This window comes from Mobula hypostoma, chromosome 17, assembly GCF_963921235.1.
Source record: "Mobula hypostoma chromosome 17, sMobHyp1.1, whole genome shotgun sequence".
NCBI lineage: Eukaryota > Metazoa > Chordata > Chondrichthyes > Myliobatiformes > Myliobatidae > Mobula > Mobula hypostoma.
In genome coordinates this window covers 5,433,005-5,448,380 of record NC_086113.1, presented here as the reverse complement: position 1 = coordinate 5,448,380, position 15,376 = coordinate 5,433,005, and the positions used below count along the sequence as shown (strand labels likewise).

Sequence of the window (15,376 nt, the reverse complement as noted above, 5' to 3'; positions counted from 1 at the left end):
GTGGAGAAGGCCGGAGAAGGGGTTGAGACGGGTAATAAATCAGTCATAAAGGAATGGGATTGATGGTCTAATTCTGCTCCTGTGTCTGATGGTATTATGGGCCCATGTCAATTGATTTTCTTGGGCCACCCTGGGACCAGCTGAGCATGGAACTTTGGTGTCAGTACTAGCAAAATCGGAGTGTTTGGGTACCTCTGAGGAACTTCGTAAGTGTGACCAACGTCTCAGCCAAAGGCCAGACTGGTTCAAGCTGACAGGAAGGTGACAGTAACTCAAAGAATTGCGTGTTACAACAGTGGTGTGCAGAAGAGCGTCTTTGAAGGCACAACGTGTCAAACCTTGAAGTGGATTGGCCTACAGCAGTAGAAAACCATGAATATGCACTCATCGGCCACTTTATTAGGTACAGGAGGTACGGAATAAAGTGGCCACCGAGTGCATGAAACCTTTGCAAGGTAGCACTTTAGATTTTCTCTGACTTCTGCCGAACTGTCCAATGTTGAAAAGATCAGCAGGTGGTGAACTGTGCAGGTTAATTTTGAGTTCCCAGGTCACTGTCAAAACAGCTCTGTAACCAGAGGCTAAGCGACTATTCCGATGGTTTGGGCTGATGCTCAGCTATGTGGGAAAATACTTTCTGTGCTGTCATTGGGACTAAACTGAGGGGTGTTCTCATGCCCAACCACTTAACACCACTTTGAATCTATGGTAAAGTCCAAGAACAGTTACAGATAAATTAAAACTAAAATTGCATTAGAATAAACATATAACTAAAGAGCTGAAAACAGAGATGATTTATTTTTATTCACTAATAGAGTATCAGCTATATTAAGGATTTCTAAAATTAAATACCAAAGATGTATGAACTGTTTCCTTTAATTCAATGCATAAAAAGATACAAAGAACTAAATTATAAACACAAGAGATACTGCAGAAGCTGGAAATCCGGGAAAACAGACACAAAATGCTGGAGGAACTCAGCAGCTCAGGCAGCCTCGAGAACTAAATTAAAAATACATTAACTTTTAAATTATTTATCTAGCCAACATCTTGATAAATTACGTCAATATGATTATGTCAGAACCATAAAAATGGTAAAGTGAAACATGTGTTAGCGCCGATGAGGTATTTCCAATGTAAACATAGTTCAGCAGATACGTCCTGACTTTGGGCTCGTGTAAACACCCAGTGTTTAAAATTGGCTTCTTTTGCCTTCAACACTACCAGCTTTCCCATAACTCCATATCAGGATAACTGGGATGCATAAATCATAAAAGGAGTGTTTAGTTTACCAGATCCTGTTTTAAAATAAATAACTTAGAATACCGGATGGGTAAGAATGCCTTGATGCAGCTGTATTAACTAGAAAGGTTCACGGGCATCTGCCTCAACAGCATCAAACAGCAAAAGTGAAACTCCCGCAGTTCACACAGTTGTCCGGTCACTGCTTTGAACATGGTCCCAACGACTACTCCTTCCATTATGTATGCCAATTTTTCCATGTGGCTTTGCATCATATGATAGAACAAAGAGATATTTTGTAAAGTTAAGAGGCTGTACTGTGATAGAGAACAAGGAATAATACTAAATTCATTGGAAAAATAACACTCACCCAGCCTACTGTACAGAGGAAAAGCATGTGACAAGAACTTTAGATCAATTACAAAGGAAAGTTTATTTCTTAATTTTCCTCACCAGTGATTTAAAAATTGTCTCCAATTTGCTTCTCTTCTAATATGACTCCATTTAGTGCTACCACTGAGACAAGTTTGCCATTTACCATTCATACTTTGTTTCCATTCAGTTTTACTTAGTTTACTTGGTTATTATTTAGCTTTACTTAGTTACTTAGTTTGCCATTTACACTTAGTGCGCACATATAGGGCTATAGTAAGATGGAGCCCGTAAACAACGCCACCAATGATGATGTCCTTCAGACAGTTCACAAATCTGCTTCTTTTGCTTCTTCTTCCAAACATGATTCTATTGCTGAGCTGTGTATGATTGGAACCTGTGATTTCCATTTTGATGGTGTGTTGTGGGACCCATTGAATGGTCTGCGCTTTGCTGTCGCTGAGGAAGTTTAGTGAGGTTAGGAGTGCAGCGTGCAGCCTGAAGGCCTGGTAGCCTGAAGAAAGGGCCCGAGCCCATGACTGACTGCATTGCTTCTCTCCAATTGAAGCATTGAGGGAACGAGCCCACGATCAACTCCATTGCTTCTCTCTGAAGAAGACATTGAGGGCCCGAGCCCATGATTGACTCCATTGCTTCTCTCCGATTGATGTGTTAAGGGCCCAAGCCCTTGATCGACTCCATTGCCTCTCTGATTGAAGCATTGAGGGAACGAGCCCATGATCGACTTTATTGCTTCTCTCCGACTGAGGCGTCGAGCAAGGTTGAAATCGACGAGGATGGGAATGGAAGACAGGTGGGTGTTTGGCGCTGTCTACTGTCTACTGGCTATCCTCTCTCTCTCACGGGATGTTTTCCTGATTAGATATTTGCATTAATGAGCAGGTGTACAGGTGTACCTAATAAAGTGGCCATTGAATGTAGATTTCCATTTCGCCTTACTGTTGAAGAAGGTTTGCAGAGATAAGTTTAAATACAGATCAGGGGAAGCAATGTTGAGTTTGCACTTGGACTAAGTTACCTGAATCTTTCCAGGTATTAAGTACTTATTGTGAGCTATTAGTGATTAATCTACTAGTAACTGGGAGGCAGCAGATTTGGGAGTGAGATATTGGGTTAAAGGATTGAAGCAGGTCCTCTGAAGGGAATGGACTTTCTGGTAAGGAGACAATTTATCACTCCCTCAGTGAAGTTACATCACTGGAGAGAATGAAGTAAAATTGAATAAGATATTATCTGACATTTAATCAGTTTAAAGAAAATATTTGGTGCACACAAAAAATTCAACTCTATAGCCTCCAGATTGCTCAAAGACAGGATTTTATCTTTGGGTTAGTTTACAAAAATACATACATGAACAATGCATCAGATCGATTATATCAATTGTAGCATAACTCATATTTTCCAGGTAAATTTTCTGAAACTTGCAAATCATAAACCAGACTTTAATACTATCTGTCTTACAAGATCGTAACAATATTAACACACCAATGATTCTTACTGGTACCCAAACAAAATTCAGGTTTTTGTAAAAAAGTTATGTTAAAGAGCATGTGTCATGTATTAGCCAATGAGTTTTATTGGCTCTCAGGCAGAATTTAAATTTTTGTTCGAACAGTTAAAGCTAATAAAGATGATTCCTGATCTTTGATGACAGAAAAGAGCATGTGTCACGACCAGAATTCTCAGTAAGAAACATTTCCACTATTGATTTATCTGGCCTTTATTTCTTTTGGAATGGCGAATCCTAATGCTCGGCACTGTAGTGGGTGCGGTTAAAATACAAAACAAAATAGATGAGCCAAAATAACTCAAATTCCTACGCCCACTTATGCTTACGCCTCTGCAAAAAATTCAAACCAATTGTGCATAAAATTGGAAAGAGATTTTCACAGTGCTCATGTGGGCAACAGTGTTTGTCTGAACCTGAGGTGTGGAGTGTAACCAACCAAAGCTCAGCCAGTAAGACGTCTGGGTGCAAATGAAAGAAGAACTGGATGAAAGGTTAAGGGAACCTTCTGTACACAGAGAAGTCAGGTTAGGTCAGACCAAGTTGAGAGCTATTGCGCACGTTGCAAGTTAGCACATGAACTTCTGTGTAGAGCTATTGCTATCCTATTCAAACTCTTTTATTATCTGGTAGCTGACCAGAACTGCACACAATAGGCCTAATTTGCAGTATTGTGTGCAGTTCTTGTCACCTAGCTACAGGTAAGATATCAATAAGATTGAAAGAGTGCGGAGAAATTACAAGGATGTTGCCAGGACTGGTGGACCTGAGTTACAGGGAAAGGTTGAACAGGTTAGGATTTTTTTCCTGGAGTGTATGAGAATGAGGGGAGATTTGATACACAATTATGAGGGATACCATCATCACGGATACCATCATCACCATTATGTGTCATGAGCAATCATGGTCTTTCCATGACCATGACTGTTCTTGGCAAATTTTGACAGAAGTGGCTTCCCATTGCCTCCTTCTGGGTAGTGTTTTTACAAGGCAGGTGACCCCAGCCATTATCAATACTCTTCAGTGATTGTCTGCCTGGCGCCAGTGATGGCATGACCAGGACTTGTGATCTGCACCAGCTGCTTAGAGGACCATCCACCACCTGCTCCCATAGCTTCACGTGACCCTGATCGGGGCTGAGCAGGTGCTGCACCTTGCCTAGTGGAGGGAAGGAGCCCCTTACACCTCCTTAGGTAGAGATGTATCTCCACTCTGCCACCCTATGAGGGGTGTAGATGGGGTAAATGCAGCAGGCTTTTTGAAGTTGGGTCATGGGTTAAGTGCGAAAGGTGAAGTGTTTAAGGGGAACTGGAGGGGGAACACCTCCACTCAGAGAGTGGAGCGGGCTGCCAACGGGAGTGGTGGGTGCAGGTTCGATTTCAACATTGAACAGAGGATTGGATAGGTACGTGGAAGGGAGGGGTATGGAGGGCTCTGGTCGATGGGACTAGGCAGAAAAAAAGTGGCATGGACGAGATGGGCCGAACTGCCTTTTTCTGTGTGTAGTGTCCAATGGCTGTTGTATTTAAGCTGTAGACACTTTGGCATCTGTTAGTCTCATGAGACCATGGATTTGTGCCTTGGAAGGTTTCCAGGCTGCAGGCCTGGGCAAGGTTGTATGGAAGACCAGCAGTTGCCCATGCTGCAAGTCTCCCCCCTCCACAGCACCGATGTTGTCCAAGGGAAGGGCATTAGGACCCATACAGCTTGGCACCAGTGTCATTGCAGAGCAATGTGTGGTTAAATGCCTTGCTCAAGGACACACACGCTGCCTCAGCCAAGGCTCGAACTAGCGACCTTCAAATCACTAGACGAATGCATTAACCACTTGGCTACGTGCCAACACTGTAGACACTTACCAGGTCGGTGAAGGTAGAATGAACAGACGGTCAGATGCTCAGACATCCACACAAAGTTACTGCTCTGTTCTGAGGTTTACTCTGCTCCAAGTATGAGAGTTTTGGACCGCTTATCTAAGGAAGAGTGTGCTGACATTGGAGATGATTCGGAGGAGGTTCAGGAGAATGATTCCGGGAATGAAAGGGTTAACGTATGAAGAACAATGTGGCTCTGGGCCTGTACTCTCTGAAGTTTAGAAGAATGGGGGGGACATCACTAAAACCTATTGAATGTTGAAAGGCCTGGATAGAATGGATGTAGAGAAGATGCTCCCTATAGTGGGGGATTCTAGGAACAGAGGTCACAGCCTCAGAATAGAGGGACATCACTTTAGAATGGAGATGAGGGGGAATTTCTTTAGCCAGTGTGCGGTGAATTTGTGGAATTCGTTGCCATAGGCGGCTGTGGAGGCCAGGTCATTGGGTGTATTTAGAGCAGGGGTTGATACATTTTTGATTAGTTGGGGCATAGAAAGTTCCAGGGAGAAAACAGAGAATGGGATTGAGAGGGAAATGGATCAGCCATGATGAAATGGTGGAGCAGACTCAATGGGCCGAATGGCCTAATTCTGCTCCTAAGTCTTATGGTCCTATGGTTATTGTAATGTTACTATAGCACCAGCAACCTGGTTCAATTCCTGGCACTGCCTGTGAGGAGTTTGTACTGTACATCAGCTATCAAGAACAACCGCAGAAACATACAAGACAGAAGGAGGCTATTTGGCCCATCAGGTTTATGCTAGCACAAAACAAAACAATCCCCTGTATCCCATACATTATTTTCCATGTAGACCTGCAGGTTATTCTCTCCTACAAGTCTATCAACTGCACTTAGATTCTTTTTTCCACGAACACATATTGAGATGGAACTCAGAGTAGTTAGTTTTATATTCTTTCCTTTGTTTAGCGATACAGTGCGGAATAGGCCTGTCTGGCCCTTCGACCCACGGCGCCCCAGCATCCCCACGACCCTGACGCTTAAACTAATCAATTTGCAGTGACCGACTAACTTACCCGGCACATCCTTGGATTGTGGGAGGAAACCGGAGCACCCAGGGACACCCGTCCATCCCATGGGGAGGAGCACCCAGGGTCACCCGTCCATTCCATGGGGAGGAGCACCCAGGGTCACCTGTCCATTTCATGGGGAGGATGTACAGAGGCTCCTTGGGGAGGATGCTGGATCTGCAAACCCCATTAACCTGAGCTGTAACAGCATCGCGCTAACTGCTACACTCCATGCTGCCCACCAGCTCTGCTTTTTCATTATTGATTAAGAAACAGTGCCAAATAGGACCTTCCGGCAATTCAAGACGCGCCACCCAGCAACCACTGACTTAGCCCTAACCCGATCATGGCACGACTTACAATGATCAATTAAGTACATCTTTGGACCGTGATCGCACCCGGACGCAACCCACCTGGTGCCAGGGAGAACGTAATTACTCAAGACAGCAGCGGGAATTGAACCCGGGTCACTGGTACTTTAAATCATTATGCTAACCACTGCACCACGATGGCGCTGTGTTTTGATTGATGTTTTGATGTTGTTGGTCTGGTTCCATTAATTTATCAATAATGCCTTACCATAATTGCTAGCACTGTATTGATGTTAAGAAATAAAATTAAGCTTATATTATGGTCTTTGGAAGATATGATATAGGAACTGTAACACACATAAAATGCTGGAGGAACTCAGCAGGCCAGGCAACATCTCTGGAAAAGGATAAACAGCCGATGTTTTGGACCGAGACCCCTCACCAGGACTGGTAAAAAGAGAAGTCAGAGTTAGAAGGTGGGGGTGGGGGTGGAGGGGGGGGGAGGAAGAAATACAAGGTTGTGGGTGAAAGGTGAAACCAGGAGAGGAGGAGGGGTGAAGTTGACTGGTGAAAGAGATAAAGGGCTGGGGAAGGGGGAATCTGATAGGAGAGGACAGAAGGCCATGGAATGAAGGGAAGGGAGAGGAACACCAGAGGGAGGTGATGGGCAGGTGAGAGAGAGAGATGGGGAATGGTGAGTCGGGGGGAGGGAGGGGAATACCGGAAGTTCAAGGAATCGATGTTCATGCCATCAGGTTGGAGGCTACCCGGATGAAATATAAGGTGATGCTCCTTCAACCCGAGAGTGGCCTCATTGTGCCAGTAGAGGAGGCCATGGACTGACATGTTGGAACAGGATTAGGAAGTAGAACTGAAATGGGAGATCATGCTTTTTCTGTAGTGCTCGGCGAGGCAGTCCCCCAATCTACGTCAGATCCTACCAAATACAGGAGGCCACACTGGGAACACCAGATACGGTAGATAACCCCAAGAGACTCACACATGAAGTGTCCCTCGCCTGGAAGGACTGTCTGGGGCCCTGAATGGTAATGAGGGAGGAGGTGTAGGGACAGGTATGACACTTGTTCCACTTGTGAGGATAAGTACCAGGAGGGAGATCAGTAGGGTGGGATGAAAGGACATCACATATGGAGCAAACCCTGCAGAAAGCGAAAAGTGGAGGGGAAGTTGGAAAAGGTGTGCCTGGTGGTGAGATCCCATTGGAGATGGTTAGAGCATTGACTGATTTGGAGGATGCAGTGAGTGGGAATAAAAGGATCCTTTTCTGGTTGGCTGCCAGTGACTAGTGGTGTTCCGCAGGGGTCGGTGTTGGGACCACTTCTTTTTATGATGTATGTCAATGATTAAGATGATGGAATAGATGGCTTTGTTGCCGAGTGTGCAGATGACACAAAAGTTGGTGGAAGGGCAGATAGTGTTAAGGAAACAGATCAGAATCAGAATCAGAGCCCTTTATTATTGCCAAGTATGTGGACACATACAGGGAATTTGATGCCGGTTTCCCTGAGCTCTCGCTGTACAGAATCAAAAAGCAAACAAAACAATAGTGCAAATAATCGTGAACTATATACAATGAGGTATACCTGTGTATGTACAGGTGGACTTGCTTTATAATAGACTAAAATTCAAGTGTTCATAAGACTGATGGCATACGGAAAGAAACTGTTCTTGTACCTATTTGTCTTGGCATACAGTGATCTAAAGCGCCTACCAGAAAGAAGGAGTTGGAACAGGCTGCAAAAGGACTTAGACAGATTAGGAAAATGGGCAAGAGAGTGGCAAATGAAATACAATGTTGGAAAATGCATGGCCATGCACTTTGGTAGAAGAAATAAGTGTGCAAACTGTGCTCTAAACGACAGAAAATCCAAAAACCTGAGATGCGAAGATACTTGGGCGTCCTTCTGCAGAACACCCTAAAGGTTAACTTGCAGGCAGAGCCAGTGGTGAGGAAGGCAAATGTAATGTTAGCATTCATTTCAAGAGGTCTAGAATACAAGAGCAAGGATGTGATGCTGAGGCTTTATAAGGCACTGGTGAGGGTTCACCTTGAGTATTGTGAACAGTTTTGGGCCCCTCATCTTAGAAAAGATGTGCTGGCATTGGAGAGGGTTCAGAAGAGGTTCACAAGGTTAATTATGGGAAATACAAGGAGCATTTGATAGCCTTCAGTCTGTACTCGCTGGAATTTAGAAGGCCAAGGGGGGATCTCATTGAAACAATTTGAATTTTGAAAGACAGAGTAGATGTAGAAAGGATGTTTCCCATGGTAGGGCAGTCTAGGACAAGATGGCACAGGATAGAGGGGCATCCATTTAAAACAGGTGTGGAGAAATTTCTTCAGCCAGAGGGTGGTGAATTTGTGGAATTTCTCACCACAGGCAGCTGTGGAGGTCAGGTCATTGGGTGTATTTAAGGCAGAGCTTGATAGGTTCTTGATTAGACACGGCATCAAATGTTATGGGAAGAAGACCAGGGTGTGGGGCTGAGGAGAGGAAAAAAGGAAGAGCCATGATTGAATACTGAAACAGACTAGGTGGGTCAAATGGCCTAATTCTGCTCCTATATCTTATGGACTTATGGTCTTATGGAGATGAATCTATTGTGGATGATATAGGAGCAGAATTAGGTTATTCTGTCCTTCTAGTTTGCTCTGCCATTTCTTCAGCCATGATGGAATGACACAGCGGACTGAACCCCATTCTCCTGCCTTCTCCCCATAATCTTTGACAGCCTTACTAATCAAGAACCTATCAACCTCTGCTTTAAGTATTGCTCCAAAGCCATTCACAGAATCATCGCCCTCTAGCTGAGCAAATTCCTCATCATCTCTGTTCAAAATGGATGCCCCTCTATTCTGAGACTGTGCCTCTGGTCCTTTTCTCCCCCCACTATAGGAATCTTCCTCTGGGAGGAAGTGGAAACACCCAGGCATCCAGGGGAAATGGGTGAAACTCCACACAGACAATACCTGATGTGAGGTTCGAACCTGGCTCCCTGGAACCATGAGACAGCATGACTAAGTACTGGATTGTCCGCATATCTTTGTACCTACTCTTAATGAAACAAAGCAAAGCCAAGTGCATTGTAGGAGTGCAACAGATGGAATCTACCACACAACCACAAAAGGAATTATCAGGGGAGAATACTAAACATTTGATCAAAGAAATCGGTTTTAATGAGCCCAGGTCCTGGGCTAGAGGCAGCTTCAGGAAATATATTGCAAGGGTTCTTCACTAATTTAAACTAGCAAAACCAACCCATACATGAAAAAAAAATTGTCAGTTTTAGTCCCTAAAATACCTAAATTGTTAAATCCTCTCAAAATTTTCCTCTTTCTGTTTATTAACGAGGCTTTCTGTGGTAAACCTTTTTTAAAAGGACTGTATGATGCTCAACGTATTTTTCCTGCATCCAGCATTATGGACACTCATCTCCCAAGACATGCCCTCTTCTCATTCCCATCAGCTTATAGGAACACATAAAACATTTTAGTAACAGCTTCTTTCCCTCTGCCATCAGATTTCTGAACAGACAATGAGCCCACGAACACTACCTCACTTCTTGCACTACATATATATGTATTTATTATTGTAACTTAGAGTAATTTTTTTAAATGTATAACTCTTTGCTGCTGTTGCAAAGCAACAAATTTCACAGCATATGTTAGTGATAATAAACCTGATTCTGATTCCTGTCTCTGGTGAGATTTAGGGCCCATTTAAAAGTAATTCATTCCAAAAGTTTGATCCCAAGGTTTTGTTCCTCATCAGTACTATTGTCTGTGCCATAATAGGGTTGATTTTATATTTTGTGTGTGTCAGGAAAACAACAGACTATGGGAGAAAATGAGAAACAGATGGATAATTAGCTTAAAGGCTGAAAGTAATGTTATTCTGCAGTCACCTGATTGGAAAGATTAAGCATCGGTGAACTCAGGGTTAATGTCAGCATCGTATTTCTCAGTGGGAATAGGGGGCAAATTACCAAAACTACACACACAAAATGCTGGAGGAACTCAGCAGGTCAGGCAGCATCTGTGGAAATGAATAAACAGTCGATATTTTGGACCGAGACTCTTCAGCAGGACAGGAAAAGGAGGGGGAAGAAAGGTCCTGAAGAAAGGTCTTGGCCCAAAACATCGACTGTTTATTCATTTCCATGGATGCTGCTTGACCTGCTGAGTTCCTCCAGCATCTTGTGTGTGTTGCTTTGGATTTCCGGCATCTGCAGACTTTCTCGTGTTTAAGAATTACCAAATCCTACTGACTAAGTACAAATGGAAAGAGTGTTTCAGCAAATTCATTTGGAATGCACAGATTAGCAAATTAGCCAGGGAGATAACAGGTTATTTATTTACAGTTTATATTTACTCTTGCAAATGTTGGACCCATTCAGTGCAACTGAATGAAAGTAGCAAACTCATGGGCTGATATGCAATGTCTGAGCAGTGATCCTCCAGACTGCTTCCTGATTGGGTACGTACTTGGTCACATGTTGGTTGACCTTTTCAAAGAAGGTCTGGAGATCTTCTGGAGAATATGGAGACCTTCCACACCAGTGTATGTGGGTGTGTGGGAGGGAGGAAAGGGGCCTGATTTACTATTGTTATTTTTGTTGTTTGTTATATTCTGTGTTGTTCTGCTGAGCACTGTGGGCATGTTATGTTGATGCCAGAATGTGTGGCAACACTTATGGGCTGTTCCCAGCATACCCTCGGGTATGTTGCTTGTCGATGCAAACAACAGACTTCAAGGTATATTTTGACATAAATGCGACAAATAAATGAATCTGAGTCTGAAGTTCTGTCAGGTGTTCTGGAGGCAAATGCCTCTAACTGAATGACTTCAACACAACCTTTGTTCTCTTTCACAGGATCAATCACATCCTCTGTTGCCCCATCTCTGTGTGTGCTTTAATCCTTCATTTTTTTTCCAGAAGTCATTTCACTGAGCAGGTATCCCGCAGATGATTTAGGTTAACCTGCTGAGTTCCTCCAGCATTTTGTGCATGTATGTTGCTCAGAATTTCCAGCATCTGCAGAATCTCTAATGATTAAAATTAGGTTGAAGGTATAGGAGTGAGCCCGGTGTGGTTTTACGCGGCTGTACCCCATCTGCTTGAAGGTTCGACATGTGCATTCAAAGATGCTCTTCTGAACACCACCGCTGTAACGTGTGGTTATTTGAGTTACTGTTGCCTTCCTGTCAGCTTGAACCAGTCTGGCCATTCTCCTCTGACGTCTCTCATTAACAAGGCATTTTTACCCACAGAACTGCAGCTCATTGGATGGTTTTTAATTTTCAGACCATCCTCTGTAAACTCTAGAGCCTGTAGAGGGTGAAAATTCCAGGAGGTCAGCAGTTTCTGAGATACTCAAGCCACCCTGTCTGGCACCAACAATCATTCCATGGTCAAAGCCACTTAGATCAAATTTCTTCTCCTTTCTGATGTCAGGTCTGAACAACAACTGAACTTCTTGACCATGTCTGCATGCTCTTATGTATTGAGTTGCTGCCACATGATTGACTGATTAGATATTTTTATTAATGAGCAGATAGTTGGGGGTTGTAGTGGGGATAAGCTCCCACTACCTATTAAATGCCCCCAAATGGCATATGCCTCAAGTAGTCTCTGAGCTCCTGGCCTTCATGAGTGGCTTCGCTACTAAGCCCGGTCGAACCATTTCTACTGACAGGAGAAGGGGCAAAGGTGGATTACTGGCACCTTACAACCAGATGTTTCGGGCAGTTGGGGCTTGCCAGCCATGGCTGGCAGTTTATCGAGAAGGAAAACTCTGATCTCAAACCTCTGTTACCTTGCGGCTATACACACTCATGGGGAAGGTTTTGGGAGTTGGGAGTCCCTAAGGCAGACTCACGTTGAGTTCAATGGTGATGGGCAACTCCTGCAACACCACTTCTGCCGACTGTATCGGTCCCTGAGGTTCCTTTGGGTTTATCAGCTGCATGCAGAGGGGGAGCCTGCTGCACGGACAACAGCTTGCTCTCCATATTGTACTGCCCTGGCTTGTGTAACATGTAGACAGCTGCAACATCCGTGGTCAATGTCCAACATCCATGTATTTCCTGTTATAATTTATAGTTTGCACTGTACTGCTGCCTCAAAACAACAAATTTCACACATACATCAGTGACAATAAACCCAATTCTGATTCAATATCTTTGTTAGATTTTCTGATTTTAACACAATCACAAACCAGTTATATTTTTGATATAACATCCTCTTCTCAATCATATCGTGCAATTAAGCACTGAATGCATAGTTAATAGCAACAAACATTTGTGGCTCAATACTTACTGTAGTATATTTCCCCAGCTGGCAGAGAGAAGGGAAGGTCTCCTGGTGGGCTTTGCGAATCTTTTCAATTAGATCCTCTAATTCTGCCGTCATGGTGTAGCTTTCTGAACATTCTTGCTTCGGTGTCTCCTTCTTCTTTTTGTTCCGGTCATTTCTTACAGCTAGAAGAGCAATAGATCACAATCAGGCATCTTCAGTCAGGCTTTATGCAAACACTACAGCAAAACTGGGGTTGTGAGATATGTAAACTATGACAGTGCTGGTGACCCGGGTTCAATTCCATCACTGACCGTAAGGAGTTTGTACGTTCTCCTTGTGACCACATAGGTTTCCTCCGTGTGATCGGCTTTCCTCCCACTTTCCAAAGACCTATGGGTTAGTAGGTTAATTAGTTCTGGGTGTAGTTGGGTGATGTGGGCACACTGGGCTGGAGGGGCCTGGGACTGTACTGCAGATCAAAATAAAAATAAATAAATAAATGATAAAATAATGCACATTTTGAATTGGAGTAACTGTTCCAGCCAGAGATAGTCAGTCATTTTCTGAGGTGTGGGCTCAAGTCAATATTTGAAGGCGTGAAGTAACAGCATCTTTACATAACCCTCTTCCTCACTATGAAAGGTTCAGGATAATAACAAAGAATGACTACGTGCAGATCGCAGATCTTTCCTCCCCACCATCGAGCACCTGCTGAGTTCCTCCAGCATTTTGTGTGTGTTGCTTGGATTTCCAGCTTCTGCAGATTTTCTCGTTTGTTTTACATTTACAAGGAGCACTGTCACAAGAAACCAGCATCCATCATCAGAATTCCCACCATCCAGTCCTTCCCTCTTCTCACTTCTACCATCAGGCAGGTGGTGAAGGTGCCTTAGGTCCCACACCACAAGGTTCAGGAACAGTTATTATCCCTCAACCATCAGGTTTCCGAACCAGCGGGAATATCGTCATTGACCTCAACACTGAACTAACTCCACAAAATACAGACTCCCTTTCATGGACTCTTTGCAACTCATGTTCTCAACATCATTTTTATTTGCACAGATTGTCTTCTTCTACACATTTTTTTCATCAATTCTATTGTATTTTGTTTTTCCTGGGAAGCTAACAGCACCAGAAGGCAACTCAAAAATCACGAGGAGAGAAAAGATTAAATATGAGAAGGTAAGTTAGACGATGATATCAACGACAATTCCAAAAGATTTTTGTGGTACGTACAGAGCAAAAGAGAGGTGAGAGTGGATATTGATTTGTTGGTAAAAATAAAATTAAATCATTAGATAGAGGTGACATAAAGTCAGAGGATGTTGAAACATTGTGGATAGAGCTAAGGAACAGCAAGGGTGAAAAGACCCTGATGGGAGCTGTATACAGAGCCCCAAACGGTAGTAAGGATGAGGTCTACAAATTGCAATGGAATACAGAAAATTCATCCCTAAGGGTCAATATTACAATAGTCATGGGGATCTTCAATATGCAGGTAGATTGGTGCTGGATTCCAGGAGGAGGATCTTCTAGAGCACCTAAGAGATGGCATTTTAGAGCCCACGAGAGCTATTCTATTCTGGATTGGGAATTGTGCAATGAACCAGAATTGATTAGGAGCCTTAAGGTAAAAGAACTGTTAGGGGCAAGTGATCATAATATGAACAAATTCACCCTGAAATTTGAGAAGGAGGTGTATCAATATTACAGTGTAAAGGGAATTACAGAGGGATGAGAGAGGAGTTGGCTGGAATTGTTTGGAAGAGAACACTGACAGCGATGATGGCAGAGCAGCAACGGCTGGAAGGTCTGGAAGCAATTCGGAACGCATAGGATATAAACATCCCAAAGCGGAAGAAGTATTCTATAGGAAAGATGACACAACATTGGCTACCAAGAGGTCAAAGCCAACATAAAAACCAAAGAGAGGGCATATAGTAGACCAAAAATTAGTGGGAAGTTAGAGGATTGGAAAGCTGTTAAAAAGCAGCAGAAAGCAACTAAAAAAGTAATTGAGAAGGTAAAGATGGAATACGAAAGTAAGCCAGCCAATAACGAAGATACCAAAAGTTTTTTCAGTTCCATAAAATGTAAAAGAGAGGCGAGAGTGGATATCAGACCGCTGGAAAATGATGCTGGAGAGGTAGTAATGGGGGACAATGAAATGGCGGTGAACTGAATAAGTATTTTGCATCAGTCTTCATGGTGGAAGACACTAGCAGTACGGTGGATGTTCCAGGTGTCAGGAGGCATGACGTGTGTGAAGTTACCATAACTAGAGAGAAGGTTCTTGGGAAACTGAAAGGTCTAAAGGTAAGTAAGATACCTGGACCAGATGGTGTACAATCCAGAGTTCTGAAAGAGGTGGCTGAAGAGATTGTGGAGGCATTAGTAATGATCTTTCAAGAATCATGAGATTCTGAAATGGTTCCGGAAGACTGGAAAATTACAAATGTCACTCCACTGTTAAAAAGAGAGACAGAAGAAAGGAAACTATAGGCCAGTTAGTCTGACACCAGTGATTGGGAAAATGTTGGAGTTGATTATTAGGGATGAGGTTTCAGGGTACTTGGAGGCACATGATAAAATAGGCTGTAGTCAGCATGGTTTCCTCCAGAGAATGTCTCGCTTGGTGAATCTGTTGGAATTCTCTGAAGAAATAACAAGCAGGTTAGACAAAGGAGAATCGGTTG

The 15,376-nt window shown here is 43.4% G+C and overlaps 1 protein-coding gene across 5 annotated transcripts in view; it reads right to left on the bottom strand.

Moving 5' to 3' along the window:
- LOC134357802 (retinoic acid receptor beta-like) overlaps positions 1–15,376 on the bottom strand; it is a 499,706-nt gene that overhangs the window by 64,294 nt on the left and 420,036 nt on the right. For all 5 annotated transcript variants that reach the window (XM_063069461.1, XM_063069465.1, XM_063069463.1 and 2 more), the window contains one exon: positions 12,702–12,862. In XM_063069461.1, the coding sequence (XP_062925531.1) occupies positions 12,702–12,862 (161 nt within the window). The remainder of the gene's footprint in view (positions 1–12,701; positions 12,863–15,376) is intronic.